Here is an 18095-nt window from a genome sequence, read left to right on the forward strand (position 1 = left end):
AAAGACAGCTATGCATTAAAAGACTAAAAACGGTCTGGGGTTATTCATTCCCCTCCCAGACTCGAGCTTGGTTTAAAACCGAGTCCTTTGGGGTTGACTGTAGTGCCATATGTAAAAAGGAGAGAGTGTTGGGGGGGTTGTTCGGGAAGACTCTGGACTCCTCCACAGATTAACTGTTTGAGGAGCCAGCTCTTCCCCTTTTCTCTGTGGCTCCGTTATTTTCAGAGGACAACTCCGACACTGCTCTCTTACCAGGCTGGGCTCCTGGGAGGGAAGCTTCCCTGGACTCCACTTCAGACTCCTCATCCAGGGTGACTGTTACGAGACTCCCGGTTTCATCAGAGTCCTAAGTGGAGTTTTGCCCAGCTCCGCCTGCTGCCCGGGCTGCACTACCCTCTTCCGCCTCACCATTTGGTGGGGCAGCCTCAGGCCCCTCCTCATCTCCTGCCTTGCCCCCAACCTCTCTCCCAATCACAGTGCTTGGCGGGAGATTTGAATTTTCCATCCTGTTTTTTTCAATTTGTACAATTGTTTGTCCACTCTCACCCGCCATTTTGTTTGCCACATGTTTTAGCTTGTTGGCAAAGGATTTCGGACAATCTCTGAAGAGGTGGTTTAAGTCTCCACAGAGGTTGCACTTTCTGCCATTGGTGCACTCTTCAAAAGAGTGAACAATTTCTCTACATTTGCCACAAACAACCTTTTCACATGTTTCTGCCAGGTGCCCTTGCTCGCCACACTTGTGGCAGAGCTTGGGCTGCCACTGGTAGTGTATGTAGCCTCTGTTCTCTCCAAGAGCTATCATGGATGGGAGATGTTTCAGGCCCTGGAAGCCATGGGGATCCCGCCATTGTTGAATGGGGACCCTCCATGCGCATTTCCAGATGCCATCTTCATCTCTCACCTTGGTAGCCTGGGCCCTCACAGTGCAATATCTACCCAGCCATAAAGAAATATCATCAATATTTACTGTTTCATTGAACATCCTGACAATTACTGTTTTAATAGCATTGTCATTAAAGGAGCATTTCACCGGTGGAGGCATGAATATGTATTGAAATTGGGTCCTATATGTAGTCGAGTAATTAAATAAATTTCTAATTTGGTGCCGTCTTGACCGAGAAAAGGCAGAAAGTGACTTTTTGTCGCTTGTGGATTGAAGACAACAACTCCCACCATGCACCCTGATGCACAGCTTCGCAGGCTATCAATCATCCGAATTTTGGAGAAGACACAGCCATGGAAGGCATAAAACTGAAGAAGGTTTGCAGCTTCCATTTCAAGCCGGAAGATTTCGAATTAAATGTCCTGGGATCGAAGAGAGCAACTCTTTTGAACACCGCAATTCCGTCAGTATTTACAGTTCCATATGATGATGAACAGCCCGGGATGTCTACAACTAGCAGCGCTAAACGCATGTGCCTGGAGGTAAGACTCACTCAACTGTATAACTGATTAGACACAATCATTGATTGCTGAAATCAGTGCTGCTAGTTAGGGCTGGCCCGAATGCCATTTTGAAAAAACACCATCAAAAACAATATTAATAATCCCTATATACTCCCTGGAACCGATTTTGACAGTATCTGCATATTTTGTTGAAGATTTAATAGCTTTTGAACGTTAATTAGTAGGCCTAAGTAGGTTGAAATTCCTTAGTTTTTCCCCGTGAAAGCGAACAGCTGTTGCTCCGTTCCAAATCAGCTCTTCTCTGCCATCTCAGCCCTTACGGGAGCTTTTCAATTCATCCTGGAACGTGCATCTTTTCAGGGAATTTGTACAATAAATCCATAACAAATACCGAATATTGATTGTCTTATGCGTCCATATTATATCCATTATATTGACCGGGTATTCCCAAGACGCTCACGCTCTGCAGCAAGCCAGAGATCCCGCTAATGTTGTGTTATAAAGTAAAGGGAAACAAGATATCTATTCTTCCTCCACCTCTCTCGCTTCTCTGCTTGGTGTCGCTGACGCTTAGTTTGCCTCTCGCTCTGGTAACGTCACGTACGTGGAACAAAAAACGCTCAGAATACTGATTTAAGCTTTGAATACTAATTTTCCGAACGAGTATTCGAATATTTGAATAATTCGGGCCAGCCCTAGTGCTAGTAAGCACTTCAGGTTACTGCTAGAGCTTTTGCTACTCGGCTCCTCGGTCGGCTGCTACCCCACAAAACCCGAGATTAATTATTATGGATAAGGTTATGTCATAATATATTTGCTGTTACATGACGGCACATTAGAACAACATGCAACAAAAACATGCGAACGACGGCAGCTTTACTTTGTAAACAGCCAACTTATAACTCCTATTCGTTTGGTTCACGCGACGGCACTGTAGCTTTGCGCGCACATCTTGACGACCGATCACTGACCCATTGATTTCAGTGGTAACTCAGCAACCACAATCGAACGACAGACATGCAGGCAATTTGTTGTGCAGTAGCCCACTGCACAACGCATTGCCGGCATTGCTGTCATTTCATTGTGGTCGTAGGTGTTGTTGTTGGTTGCTGAGTATTCTATAGACGTTTGCTGTTATCGATGTTCTACGATGTTTCACGTATGTTAGTTTTATGTTATTAAAATGTTTATTGATCATATCTCATTTCAGACTCTAACAACGTCTGCTGCAGCTTTGTTCTCGTCGTCAGAAGATGAGGAAGACCAGTCGGCGCCAATGATGTCAACACCAATGGAGAATCCTCCCTCTGGCAGAGCACAGTTTGTAAGTTTGTACAGCATATTGTCTGTAATGGAATTATAAAACTACTGCAATTTGTGGAATTTAACATTGAAAGTAAACCTCTTTTTGTTTTATAGTCACCAGGCCTCGATACCAGTGCCAGTAGCCTTGAAGTTGGTGAAACCGACGAAAGCTATCGGCCTGAATCAACCCTCACCCCCACATCGGAGTCGTCTTCAGAGGATGAAGGTGTAAAGGACTGGCGTGAAAAGAAGATTATTGTCAATGAATCCAGCCTCATGTCACTATTCAAATTTTGCCAGACGTGTGGGAAACCGATTTCATCGAAGACCATCTTTGATTCTGGGGCACAGAGGAGGGTGAAATGGATGTGTCTTGGGGGCCATTCTGGGACCTGGACATCTTCACCTGACATAAGAGGAATGCCAGAGGTTAATCTCCTTTCAGCTGCAGCTGTTGTGTTCAGGGGCGGCACATACACGGAACTCTCAGACTGGTGCCAAACCATGGGTCTCCAAATGATTGGAACAACTACGTTTTACAACATTCAGAAGGGGTACTTGCACCCTGCTATTGAGAACGTGTATAGGGAGAAAAGAACAGAACTCTTGGCAAGAGTTTATTTGGAACAGGAAGATGGGAAGAGGCCACATTTGGCAGGTGATGGCCGATGTGACTCGCCAGGCTTCAATGCAAAATACTGCCACTACACCTTTATGTTGGACGACACAAAGGAGATACTCCACACAGAACTGGTGCAGGTAAGATACATATAAATGGATGCAGAATAACAATAATGGAAAATTAATCTTTCTATGTTGAACATTTTGATGACATGCAACTTATCAAACTTGAATCTTTAGTGTACAGAGGCCACCAGCTCCGGAGCCATGGAGCCACTGGGTTTTACGAGAGGAATGACTGAGCTTCTGGACTTGGGCCTTGACGTGGAGGTGATGGCCACGGACCGCTCCTCGTCAATACAAAAAATAATTCGGGAACATATCCTAGTGTCCAGCACGAATTTGACATCTGGCACACAGCCAAAGGCATGTATTTTTTGCCATCCTTGTAAACATACACACGCAATTCTTCTCCGGACCATCCCCCATTGACGCCTACCCCCCATTGATACCTCATGGTATCACCACCCCTGCCCAGATCTATGCAGCCTCGCTGAACTCCTTTTCATTCGAGAAAACACACAATCCACACGTCTACACTTGCTCGTACACCTGTAGTTCTACCTAAATCCTAGTGACAAGCCACACCCTGTGCAATAGTAGTAATGGCTAAATAAACCTAAACTAAAAGGATATATATGGCTAAGACAGGGTGAATGGAGACAATACAGAAATAATTGGAAATTATTGGTGTTTGACAAATTATGCTGCATTTACGATCACAGGTTTCAGGAAAAAGATGCTGAAGAAGGGGAAAAAGAGGGGCAATGAAATCCTTCTTTCATGGACAAGGTCAGTGTTGGATTGTAATCTTGCAGAAGTTCCGTTTGGTTTACAAGGTTTAAAATTACTAATTTTAATATCGTTCACAGGTCTGTCGTCAACCACATGTGGTTTACCTGTGGCACATGTAAGGGTGACGTAGAGGTAAGGAAGCAAAAGCTGCGATATGCTCAGATTTTTCTTTATTTTTTTAGTAATAGTATTATTGAGAATTTCTTCTTTCACACAGGCACTGCAAAAACGGTGGAAGTTCATTCCACACCATGTTTGCAATGAACACGAATGGACAGATGGTGACGGAAATCGTCATCGGTGTGACCACACTCCTCTTACCGCCCGTGAGCAGAAGAAGAGGATGTGGATTGAGAAGGACTCGTGGCATTTCAGGACCTGTCGTCGCTGGTCCTAGACAAAAGGCTATTGAAAGACCTCGAGAAGATGGCCCTCTTCAAACATACTGGCGAGAGTAGATGCCCTTTTACTCTCGCATATTAACGGCCAGGCTAACGGCAATACACTATGGGGGAAGTAGACATGTCTGCAAGGCTGCAAGGCATCTACACAACAGGCCTGGCCTCAGTATCAGACTTGGTGGCTGCAGTGGGAATGCAAATGTGAACTATCTTAACCTCTCTCAGTTAGAGAGAGGAAGGGAGAATGTATACGATTCATTTTAATGTGAATAGTAATGATATAAAAAAGGTTAATATAATTTGTATATTTTAGTTATGATATTTCCATGGCACTAATGAACATGTTTTAATTAGTCCTATCCATTCTCTCTAATTCTAATTGCACACAGGGCCACTGGAGATCTTTCATACTGCTCTCCTGAAATACCTCCCCAAACGCCAGGCCTTCTCGTATGATGGAATGAGGGAGAGGTGCTACCTCGCTATCCTTGTTGGGAAAAATAACCTGATGAGCACATCACATGGCAGGCACATTAATATATAGTCGACTCTTGCTCTAAACCCAACGAACACATAACACAAACATGATAATATAGTCAGGTCAAGGCCAGAGCCGAAGGCCCCATTTCCCAGGCAAATGGTAGACACTCAGACAATGCACCAGTCATCCTCAAGAACGGGAGAGCCACATTAAATTATCACACAGGAGACACTTCGGGGGGCACTCCCCCGTTTTAATTTATCACACCGGAGACACGAGGAGCTCTCCCCCGTTAGGAGGCATGGACCAGGGCCTGGGAGCCAAGGTCCAGCGAAAACACACAGAACCACACACACCTCAAACGCACACACCTCATCGAGAGGAGGATACAGCATAAGACTGTATCACACAGGGACTCTTGATCTTCTTCTGAAGCAGACCTTCCACGGAGGCGAAGCTCTGGACGAACCATCAGCGCTGATTAGGGACTTAGACATATTCGATTTCTCACGCTTTATGACTCTGTATAACCGTTGCCACTTTACTTAATAAATCCAAGGTCCTCGTGCCGACAGACTTTATTACCTCTCCGTCTCATTTTATCTGGTCCAGTAACTAGACAGACCGTTTTTCCCCTCATCCTGGAGCACAATGAAAACATTGTGAAAAGGAAACAAGCCACCACAGTGACAGGTGTGTTACCATGTGCTCTTTGAATAGTATAATAACCAAAATTAGAAAGTTCACAGCTAACTCAATAAGCATACGTCGCTGAAAGGTTTAATCTATTCCTGGGGAGAGAAGTCTACTAGACAAACCTTCATACAGATTTTCTGTGTAATCATATTCCTTGTCATTTACAGGAGAACCACGGTTCAAGCAGGCGTACTGCAAGAAGTCCAAACAGTGGATATTGAAAACCATCTTCACGCAACACACCACCGAGTTTATCCGACATCTCATCAACAGGGTCATGGACAGAAGACGTGACCCTAACATAACGTTAAACGTACCAACCTCCTCACTCACCCTGGCACAACCTGCTTTGCCAGCCAACATTGCCCCTGTACCTAAACCAACAAAGGAGGCTGCCACAACCCTGTTCAAAAGCCGCTTCTGAGACCTCAGCCCAGCACCCAAGGCCTAAACAATCTTTTTGTTTGGTTCCGGTTTCCGACCGACCCTGTCGATTTATGTGCGACCCAAATTATTTTATCAGCCAAATTAGTTTATGCAAACTATAATTATGTTTTGGTACAGCACCTCTTCATTCTGTCCAAGGATGAGCAAATTTTCTCGTTTTCAAATTAAAACAACCTACCTATCATTCGCTGCCGCTGCTGCTTGTGCTTTTCTTATTACATTATACATTCCCACTATGTACTTTTCCGTTCTAATTCACTATTCTGTCTGTTCTAGCGTGTTGCGGGTGCTGGACTGGATGCCTGGACTCTCCTCATGGATAACCGGCCAGAACCCCATCACCATTTTTATATGTTGTGCATGTATAATAATAAAAAATAAAATAAAAATAAAAATTCCCTACCTACCCATGACCTCAACTGACAACCAACAGGAACCAAACTTTTTTTTTTTTTTAGGCCGAACTCCATCTCTCCGCTCTGCTATTCTGTATTCTATGACACAGAAAATCAAGGGTCTCGGGGCTCCTCACCCCGAGAACAGGAGTACCGATCACTGTCATATGATGGTGCTAATAAAGTATTGTTAATTGATCCATTGACTGCTGTTATGGTATTCCTAGTAAGAGGTTTGTGCGATTATAATATATTAAGTTTGACCCGGTTTATTTTAATTTGTTGTCTACCCATGACAAACTTCATTTGTGAATAAGAAATATAATGTAACTCCTGCTCTTGTCTGTCTACACCAAAAGTTCAACATTATAAACTTGGAAGGAGGTAACTGATATGCAACTAACTCAGTGCAATTTAGACTTATACTTTATAAGTGTTTTCATCTAAGGGAACAGTAGCTTAGTAGCTCCACTTGTGAAATGTTGGTCGTCCAATAATATAATTATTTCTCGGATATACACTTGGAGCAACACTAATAAGGACTTCAACAACGTGAATTTCAACCATTTACTTGTACTTAAAAATGTAAACAATGAAACTCATAGTTCCTCCTGAGCGTCGTCAGCTTCTTGGTGTCCACAGTACTGGCCGTCTGGAGCAGGATATTTTTGTCGGATGGTCTGCACGACGCAAGAAGGTAAAACGAGCCGACAGCCTCTACCCAATCTCTCGCCTTGAAGGACCCATTCCAAAAAGTGTCGGTAGGCCGTTAGGCGATATTGTCTAGAAAAAAACATTGAGCAGACAGTTAGCGATAGATGGTCTTCATGCAGTTAACATGCCACGATCGTAACGGAAAGAATTTAAAAACACTCACTTTACAGTCAGACGTCCGTTCGTCCCTGCAGGCTTTGGCTGACGTTTCCAGTTTACCTTTGGGATTCTGAAATAAGTGTCCAGGACGCCGCTGTCCATATGCGGTGCGAAACTAGGATGGTCCACAACACATATGTCCGTGTCCTCGTCTGAGTCAGAGATTTCCTCAAGAAGAAATCTACATCTGTGAAATTCCTTGCAGCAGACGGACTCTACCTCTGTGTCCATAGGCGAACAGTGAGCACACACGCACCACCAATCCGCCCCAGCTCAAGCCATTCCGGGCTCCTCGTCCGCGACTTTCAAGCCTTCGGCCTCAGCTGTAGCAGCCGCAGCCGCAGCCGCCTCCTGTTCCTCTATGACGGGGGTCGGCAATAGGCGGACCGCGGTCCGGGTCCGGACCCAACTGACGTCCTCTCCGGACCGAGACACAATTGCAACAATAATATTAATAATGCGATTTTTTTTTTATATACCGTATTGGTCCGAATATAAGACAGCCTTTTTTCCAATCGAAATAGGTCCGAAAAAGTCGGGTCGTCTTATATTCGGGGTCTAGTATTCAGAGCGCAGTTTCTCTTCTTCGCCTCTCCCTTTAAATGTCAATACACATTCGCGGCCGCAGGTTGCGCCAGAAATTGGTTCCGGGAAGAAGTAGTCCAGCGTCCTTAACAACCAGACCGTTACCGGTGTTTAAAGACAGGCTGACAAGTGGCTCAAAAGTGGGTCAGGTCAATCAACAACAGCGGAGGAGCTATGATGCCAATTTTAAAATAATGGTCGTAAATAAGGCAGAGTCAAGTAACAACTGCCAAGCTGCCAAGATGTTTGGGGTCACGGAGTGTAACGTAAGAAGATGGCGAGCACCAAAATAACGTCAACAGTCAGCGCAAATCCTACCGTGGTCCTCAAAGTGGCTGTTTCAGTGAGGTTGACCGGAGAGTTTTTGAAAACGTCATAGAAAACGCGCTTTGGGCGGAGCCGGTGGAAGCGGAGCAGCTGGGGAGCGATGACAGCGAGAGCGAACACAGCGGGGCAGAGGACGTGTGTGAGCGATAGAGAGAGATCGGAGGAGAAGTTTGGCGAATTTTGGTTAAGTTTAGTTAAATATGTGGCCTGTATTTTTCTATGTTATTTAAAAATGTTCCCAATGTTGCTTGATATTAATTTTGAATCATACTGTACATATTTTGCCTTGAAAGTGCCGTGGCCTTTACTGGCATTATTATTATTGTCATTGATTAATTCACTGTTCTTTGTTCTGCAAATCTGGTCTGCAAATCTTTTTTTCTAAATGTTTGTGTTGAAAAACGGGGGGTCGTCTTATAATCAGGGTCGTCTTATATTCGGACCAATACGGGTATATATAATTTTGACCAAGAGATTTTAACAACTAATGTTTGGGTGACTTTTATAAACCCGTTAAATACATTAAATTAACTATAACTTTATGGTAGGCTATGTTTTTGTTTAAACCTTATAATGCCAGTAGCCAATCAGATGATAGCCTGCCCTACGAGCTGTGCGACTGGTGCACGCAAGCGCGGCAAAATTGACAGAAGAAAAGAGTGCCTTCAGTTGAGAGAGAAAGCTTCATTGCAGTTCAAGAGAAAGATGGCGTGCTCTAAGAAGAGAAAGGTAGATTGTGAGAACAGAGCTTTTAAAGAGGAGTGTTCATTCTGCCTGCATGCAGCTCTAAGCCTGTGTGCCTGATCTGCTCCGAGACGGTGGCGGATAGTCAGTTGTTGACCAAACAGACACTGATACTACTAGCGCCTTAAGTACTTATATTGGCTAAATATGCCTCTGAATCATAATGCACACCTTGACTGTTGGTACATAAAACACATGCAGTCCTATATCAGTGAAAACAACGGTCATAAAAAATGTGTGATAGACCCCCGGACCCAAGCTTGAGGATTTTTTGAAACTGGACCCATTAGGATTTTAATTGCCTACCCCTGCTCTATGAGCTGCAGCTGCTCATCACTATATTGTGGCTCGTAAAGGTAGCCACGAACATCTGATTCCAGCATCAAATCGTCAAAATCCTGATCTTCTAGGTCCGATCCATTACCTTCCGCCATTTTACTTCACTTGGCTTCAGATGCTGTGGATGTTAGTTTCTGCTTGTGAAGTCCCACCCACTGCCCCTGCTCTAATAGGTCTGTAGCGTCAGTGGGTCCCACCCCCTAGAGGGGGGTGGGACTAGTGGTTGTAGTCTTACGAGAATCATCTCCTCTTACACTTCCTGTTTTTTTGTACGCAAAAATCGTCATATTGCATCATCTAAAACAGGAAGTGTTGGAGATCGATACAGATCTCTCCAGTCTCTCCAGAAAATAAGGGAATGATGCTAGACCATTCAAAAATATGCGGGGGATTCTAAAAATACAAAGCTTATGTGAAATGGGTGAAGTTGCCCTTTAAGTCTCACCACTACAAATGCTGAAAACTGGTCTTTTACCGGGTCATATCGTGTCCAGAAATCATTCAAGGTTGTTGCGGCCTGGAAGTTTACATCAAATCCTTTGTTGAAGGGCAGAGTTAGAATGCTATTCAGGTCCTTCGGTGTAAATTTAAGGATTCCTTGAATTAGCTTTTGCGAAAAATCAAGCCGGGAGGTCTGTATCATGGTTCCATTTGGTACTTTGAATTTAAAACGTACACTGTGGTGCCTCCTCATGCCGGTAGAGTTTACCGACATGGTGAAGACACCACGTGATTAAAAACACAAAAAATCAGGTAAAAGCAATAAAATGCTAAAACCAAATAAATAAAAAATAAATAACAAGACGATAAAATACCACTTACCTTGTCGCAGTTCTATCAGCAGGCAATGAAATCCTTGATGAAGTTTGTAAGTAACAGGTACTTAAAGATGGTGCACCAAGGACGTGGTGCAATATCCTCAGAGGTTGCTACATAATTGCCACAAAACAGGCAATATATAGACGGACCAAAGGAGGTGATCACTGTCTTAGCCAAAGGCAGAGAAGCGATGCCCACACACGCTCAGACCAAGAGGCCAGGTTCCCAGACACGTCGCTCCACTTGGCGGTTAAATAGACAAACGACAAAACAAAAAAAAGACCAAGCACCCTGTGTGCGTGTTTGTGTGTATGTGAACAACCCGGTCTCACGAAAAGACGTGACACTGTCACGTTATTTAATCTATTGAAACGTGTTCAGGATCACGTATTTTCAAATTTTTCGTGTTTACAAGCACAAATTCCAAACCCATGTATTTCAATTGGAAGTATTTGTCGTGTCACCAGCACGACTTCCAAATGTGCGGGAGCGTTCTCCCTAATGTCCCTTAAGGAGCTCCGTACAGTACATTTATTGTTAAAAATTGTGAACGATATGACAGCTTTAGGCCACCCGTTTCTACTTTCACCTTTGATTCTGAGAAATTGTGACAATTCACAGATATAGGCTATTAAATGCAGGTGCGCTGCTCAGGCAAACCGCGAAAGAAAAAAGGGTAGCTGCTTAATCTGATCTTTTTAGAATTGTATGTCTTGATGTTTTGATCTAACCATAGATCTATTGTCTTGTTTTTGGCTATGTGAATGGAAGTCCGCGTCGATGCCTCGCAAGTCCAGTGTCGCGAGCGGACGTGACATCTAGAAGTTATACCGTATAATAATGGGTTATCACTATCCTCGGGCCGGGCCTTTGATCGAGCGTTTTTACTATATTATGGGTCTTTATTACACGGGTCTTCTCAATGCCGTGGAACGCTCCGTTCACTTGCATGGGTCCGGGGATATCTCGGGATTGGTTTCTTTATTAATCGAATGGGAAATGCAATAGGCCTATTTTAGGACCGAATCACCGTTGAACTTGTTTCTAATAACATTTCTAGCGAGAAATATACTTTTTACTTGCATAATCTTTAGTCAGTGATTACGTATGATCTTTAGTTTTATAGTTATTAGGAAGATTTTATCGGCTCGCTCGCATGTTTCAATGACGTCAGGTTGCTAAGGACGCTGCTTTCGCTAAACTAGCACACACACACACACACACATTTTATGTACTTTATTTGATTCCACATTACAAGTTAATATCATTTTAGGAACCAAATGTGATGAATTTATCCAACAACTATTCGACCAACAAACATCTTGTTATGGGAACATTAAGGGTACAGGAAACATCTCCTTTTCCAGATGAACATGCTCCCTATAACAGCTGATATTGAGCAGTACTTAGCTAGCTGTCTGGCCCTTCTTTTACTTAGTCCACTGATGTTAAGTCCACTGACCACCAGCCTATGCACATGGCCTAGACTGCCACACACACACACACACACACACACACACACACACACACACACACACACACACACACACACACACACACACACACACACACACACACACACAATGCATTTCGCTGCAGATATTCCCTCAATTATTATTACTTTCAAAACGTTGGCCAAGGTGGAATATCCTTTTTATTTGGGCTGCTTCTAGGACATTTTGGGTGGATTTTGAACGGTATGTGGGCGGGACGTTTTTTGCAGGACCTGGCAACCCTGCGCTGTTGCCCGGGGTGCTGAAATGCTCCGGAACAGATCTGGATCCACTATGGCCAAAAGACTTGTATGCCCCCCCCCCCCCCTTAAATAAATTCTATGGCAGAATAAAGAATAAATTCATGCATTATCATTCAACTTGAACATGTGTTTTTACAGTATAGCGTGGTGGAGGGCTGACGTATGTTGCCCAACCCGGAAGTGAGCGTCGCCCTGGTTTCCCTTGACAAAAAGCCAACGGGTTTTTCCATTGGATTTTGGATTATTGCAGAAAAATTAGCATCTTTGAAGCACCTCCTCAAAAACTGAAAATAAATAAAAAATATCTGTGCTCCAAAGAACGAAATGTAAACCAATGCATTCTGAATAATAATAATAATAATAATACATTTAATTTAAAGGCGCCTTTCAAGACACCCAAGGTCACTTTACAGAGCATATAGTCATCATTCAAAACTATGTAAAACAGACTAGGAATAAAAGAAAAACAGAGGTTAAACATGAAGAATAATAATAATTAATAACACTCAAAGACGCCTACAGTGAAGGGGGGACCTCACTAACCACCACCAATGAGTAGCACCCACTTGGGTGATGAATGGGAGTGTTTCTCCGATTTTTCCATGCTACACAGAACGAAATGTAAACCATGCAAATAAAGACTTCATGTTCATAATCATTTAAATATCATTAATCTCCTGAGTGTGTCGAGTGGTATTCTATTTTTTTCAACGGGGCTGCATCCAGTCACTTGACCGTCATGGTTGCTATGGTGGTTGCTATCGACCGCCCCCTCTAATCCTTACATGGTTCTAAAAACCACGCGGCAAAGGAGCTGCCGTCCATTGTGTTGTTTTTGTCGTAAACTAGGGTCAGATGGTTAAAAAATAGACAGATATTCCAAGGTATCCTTAAAAGGCAGCTTGGATGTTTTTATTTCGTGCAGTTTAGACTTCTTCTATAACCTATTTTTGAAAGCAAAACACCAAGCTCATTGATTTAACGAGGCAGGGTTATTTGAAACAATTTATTGAATAAATATTTATGAGAGGTCATTCCTTCTCCTGAGTTTGCTTTCTATTTATGTCTAGTGTACACCCCTACTGTCAGCAAGCATCACACCCCCCCCCCCCCCCCCCTCCCCATATGGATTTGGAGAATTGCTGCCACGTCCCGGTGGTGGAGGTATCATATATATGAAAGAGGGCATTCAATTATACTACAATGATCAATTAGGAGGCCGAAGCCCTAAAGGAAGTGATGCAATAGGTGACTGAGTCGACAACATTTAAGTAGGCCTTGGGGTCTCTTATATATCAAAGGGGGTCTCAAAGGACGCATATACGCTTCAACCTGTGGCTTACAGGAAATGACTCAGCAAGTGCTCCATCTTGTTGCACCCACCCAGCGGCTCGCTTGCAAGATTTTGGCCTGAAGTTCTTCCCAGACCTACACCGTAGCCATCCAACCTGCATATCGGAGAATCAGGCCTCTCTTTAATAATGACAAAAAGTTATGAGAGGAATACACATAAACTTTTGTTGTCTCATAAGCGGCGTGGTGTCGGCTGCTTTTGACCTTTTGACCCCAGACTTCTGAGGGAATAGCTGAATCAATTCATTAGTCAATCAGAAGTATGTAAATATCTTCCCGGTGTCGTAAGAGGGCGAAACAAGGTGTCCTTCAACATCTATGCTTCCAGGCGATTGCAATGGTGCCACACATGAGCATATTCGAACATGTTTAATGGTAGTAATTAGCTGTCGAAATTGGAGGCCTTAATCAATAATGAGCAGCTATTGATTTACTTTCCGATAGAAATTTGTGACAAATGACATATTATTTAGCATCTAAACGTTGAGCTGAGTCCAATGACACCAAGCATGACACTCTAGCAAATGTATTTTACATGGTACATATGGTCTAGGACATGATCTCGGTGTGGCAAGAGGGCAATCTTGATCTCATTGGACTCAGCTTAACGTGTAGATGCTAAATAACATGTAATTTGTCAAGAATCTCCATCGGGAAGCAAATCTATAGCTGGTCATTATTGATAAAGGCCCCCAAAATCGACAGCTAATTACTACCCCGAAACATATTCAAATATGATCATGTGTGACACTGTTGCAATCGCCTCGAAACGTAGATGTCAAAGGACACCTTGTTTTCCCCCTTACGCCTCCGGGAAGATATTTTCATACTTCTAATGGATTGATTCATATTTTAAGGTTCTCGGAGTGAGACTTTAGGCGGCTGCAGCAGAAGTGTTGAGACGAAAGATGATATCAAGACATTTATAGAATATTCCGATTCACATTATGATTCTTCGTCATAACTATCCGACCAAACATCCTTCACATTCACTGAGCGAAGATTATGAAAGTCCAGGCCTAACCCTAACCCTAACCCTGCATTTAATAGCCTATATCTGTGAATTGTCACAATTTCTCAGAATCAAAGGTGAAAGTAGAAACGGGTGGCCTAAAGCTGTCATATCGTTCAAAATTTTTAACAATAAATGTACTGTACGGAGCTCCTTAAGGGACATTAGGGAGAACGCTCCCGCACAGGACCTTAGTTTGGAAGTCGTGCTGGTGACACGACAAATACTTCCAATTGAAATACATGGGTTTGGAATTTGTGCTTGTAAACACGAAAAATTTGAAAATACGTGATCCTGAACACGTTTCAATAGATTAAATAACGTGACAGTGTCACGTCTTTTCGTGAGACCGGGTTGATGTGAAAGCTGAATAAATAAACCGAGGTCGCTACATCTCTCTGCTGCTGCCTGCTGGCAGTCTCACTAGACTGTCTGCATGTTTCATAAATAGAGTTTGGAGAGACGGTGTCAGTGTCTGTATGTTGCTTAAATTCTCCAAAACAGTGGGCGCTGAAGATCAGGGCACGGCAGGCCATTGCAGCCAATGAGCTCAAGTTGAAAAATAATACTGCTTACAGCACCTGGTATTCCCAGGCGGTCACCCATCCAAGTACTAACCAGGCCGGACCCTGATTAGCTTCCGAGATCGGACGAGAACGGGCGTGCTCAGGGTGGGGCAGTAAACAGTTATTGTCTGGTCCATACTAACTTTTATACAGGAGGAGGAGCCCATAAGGAATGAGAGTGCTGCTGTGGCCAGAGACGGGACTTGTACAGAAACAATGATTAGATCCATAATGAATGAAAGAAATGAATGAATGAATACGTTATTCCAGACTCAGAGTTCCATATTTGAACGCAATGCATTACACTGCTTGGGCGTGATCGTTTGTGTGATCTTTTGAAGAAACGTAGCGTTGCAAAACCTGGGATGGACTGCAGTAGGCAGCGCGATGCAGCCATTCATAGCTATTATTTCTTTAGAACAACATGATCAGGGGAGAGCGCGAACGCAGACCCCCACTACCAGAAAATATGCAATCGAGATTCCCACATTTGGGGAATTTGCACGGGTCAGCAACAGCCTCAGTGCAATGGCTGAGCCTCGCTATGGGTGAACCACCTTCTTGATCATGGTATCTCCCTTGCCAGGTAAGTATGAGTCGTACACGTTCAGGTGGGCTGAACGGTGCCCACGCGTGTTCCTGTGGAGAACGGTTGCAAAGCATTCTGAGATGTCTAGACTTTAATAAACACTGTAGACCACCGGTCACACGATGACAGGCAAATCTGAAATCAGCGTGATGGAAGCATAACGAAAGGAAACGTGGAGATCAGAGTTATCGAAACGCCACAGAAAGAATCCTTTTTTCTTTCTTAAACAACAGAATATCGTTGGAATAATTGTAAACAGTGCGTTTATGAATTGTAAATGACACTTTATTGTCTACACGCTGTGGCATCCCGCCACTTAAACCTCGGCCCGGACCAGCCCGAGGGTTGGTCCGGGATGGCCGATACCACCGTCACCCACCAGCAGCGGGATGGGAGACACCTGGCTGGACAGCCAGGGAAAGACTTTAAAAGGCACTCGGGAGCAGACGGAAAGGGCCGACGAGTGACGAGACAGAAAGGGCCGAGCCAGCCCTACCCTAGAGGTCCACGGAGATCCTAGGGGTAGCCGACCTGTCTGATTGTTAACCCTGTTATGCAATAAATGCCGTGGATGGCTTAACCCTCATTAACAAGCGTCACTTGTACCTGGAACCCGGCTCATTCGAGGAGCGGGTTGCCACAACGCGGACGGGTGTACTCTCAGGAGGAGTTTAGTTTGGTTTTTCACAGTGAGAGAGGGGTGCACAGGTCCTGGAGGTACTGCCATACCAGGTCGATGCGTGGAGTGGAAGGAGCAATCCCCTTTTCAATCTCTCTGTTCCAAAAATCAATTTGGTACCCAAGAAAACAGGAGGGCTGAGACCGATTCTCGATCTAGCCCTATTCAACAAATGCATCGCGGAGAGGCCGTTTCACATGTTAACAATCAGACGAGTGTTACAGTGTGTAAAGCTGGGCGACTGGTTCACCTCAATAGATTTGAAGGACGCCTACTTCCACGTCACAGTGATCCCCAAACACAGGAAATTCCTGCGTTTCTCGTTCCAAGTGTCACACTACCAGTACAACCGTCTCCCGTTCGGCTATTCTCTAGCCCCACGAACGTTTTCCAAGTGCGTGGAGACGGCTCTCCGGCCGCATCACGCAACTAGAATGAGAGTACTGTTCTACTTGGACAATCTGCTTTTGATGGCTCGCTCCAAGGAGGAAGCAGCTATTCAAACAAAAATGTAGGCTTCGCCATAAATTGGAAAAACAGCTCCCCCCTCCCCTCACAGAGTGTGATGTATTTGGGGGTAGAGCTGGATTCAGCTGTAATGAGAGCACGGCTCTCACAGCAGAGGATGGAGGCGCTGTGGTCTCTCCTCCGCCGCTGTTCCCCGGGCAACGTCTTGACAGCCCTCTCTGTCATGAGGCTGCTGGGCATGATGTCAGCCACTCACACGGTGGTGCCGCTGGGGCTGCTTCACATGAGACGGCTGCAGAGATGGTTTTCTCGCCTGTGCATCGACCCGGTGCGCCAACGGCGGCGCAAAGTGGTCTCTATCAGTGGGCCCCGATTTGACCCACTGGGGCGATCCCCGAACTCTCGTGAGAGGGGTGCCGTTAGGCAGAGCAACGACACACATCTCGGTGTTCACGGATGCTTCTCTGTCGGGCTCGGGAGGAACATGCGAGTTTCACGTGGTGGGCGGCGTATGGCCTCCCCCGTGACCATGCATATAAACGCATTGGAGCTCCTCACTGTGTTGAAAGTGGTCCAACACTTTGCCCCATTGTTGACGAATCAACACGTAATGATTCGCACGGACAACAAGGCGACAGCAGCATACATAAATCGCCAAGGGGGCGTGCGCTCGGCACAGCTGCTGAGCATACCTACCTTGGGTACCTTGGGTTGGCTTCGAGCTGGATCGCTCAGGCCAAGATATCGAGTATCTCCACCGCCAACGTTCCCGTAATAGTAGATAGCAATTATTGACTCTTGCTACCAGCCCACTCCAACAGAGAGTTTCCGTTTGCCCCAGTGTCGGGAACAGAATGGAGAAAGCTATCAAGTGCTGCCTTAAACTTGTCAAGGGTTGGAATCGACTTGATGTCTGGTGGTACAGCATTGTACAGTGCAGAGGCTGTAGATGAGAAGGAATGGAATCTCATTGTATTAATGCTGCTGTACTTGGAGCTGCCGAGAGGTCGCAAACATGCAACACCTCGCCTTTGTGAATGTTGGAAGACGATGTTAACATTGTTGGGGATCACTTCGTGGTAGATCTTCCAGACGAGAATCACGATGTATCTCTCGCGGCGGCGCTGCAGGGAGTAGAGGTCGAGCTGCTTGAGTCGATCCCAGTAGCTGAGGTTCGTGTAGCCCGCTATTTTGGCAGTGAATGAGTGTTGGATAGACTCAACCATGATGATATCGCAGAGCAGGTGGGGAGACCAGAGAGCACAGCAGTATTCGATGATGGAGCGAACGTATGTTTTGTAGAGCAACATCATAGTGTCTCTGTCTCTGACTGAAAAGGTCCTTAATACCCAGCCAGCTTTGCCAGAGGCTTCG

General features: G+C 44.7%; 1 protein-coding gene, 1 non-coding gene and 1 pseudogene across 2 annotated transcripts; 1 reads left to right on the top strand and 2 right to left on the bottom strand.

Moving 5' to 3' along the window:
- Nucleotides 1–2122: 2122 nt before the first annotated feature.
- Nucleotides 2123–4588, top strand: LOC132457484 (uncharacterized). Its single transcript, XM_060051744.1, has 4 exons — nt 2123–2734; nt 2830–3474; nt 3577–3762; nt 4526–4588. The coding sequence occupies exons 1-4, from the start codon at nt 2594–2596 to the stop codon at nt 4586–4588; spliced, it is 1035 nt and encodes a 344-aa protein (XP_059907727.1). The 5' UTR covers nt 2123–2593.
- A 10400-nt stretch (nt 4589–14988) lies between these two features.
- LOC132458335 (5S ribosomal RNA) lies at nt 14989–15104 on the bottom strand (annotated as a pseudogene).
- Nucleotides 15105–15414: 310 nt separating this feature from the next.
- Nucleotides 15415–15579, bottom strand: LOC132458343 (U1 spliceosomal RNA). The gene has a single exon (XR_009525896.1). It is a non-coding gene; the product is annotated as a U1 spliceosomal RNA (small nuclear RNA).
- Nucleotides 15580–18095: the final 2516 nt, after the last annotated feature.

This window comes from Gadus macrocephalus, chromosome 5 (genome assembly GCF_031168955.1).
Source record: "Gadus macrocephalus chromosome 5, ASM3116895v1".
NCBI lineage: Eukaryota > Metazoa > Chordata > Actinopteri > Gadiformes > Gadidae > Gadus > Gadus macrocephalus.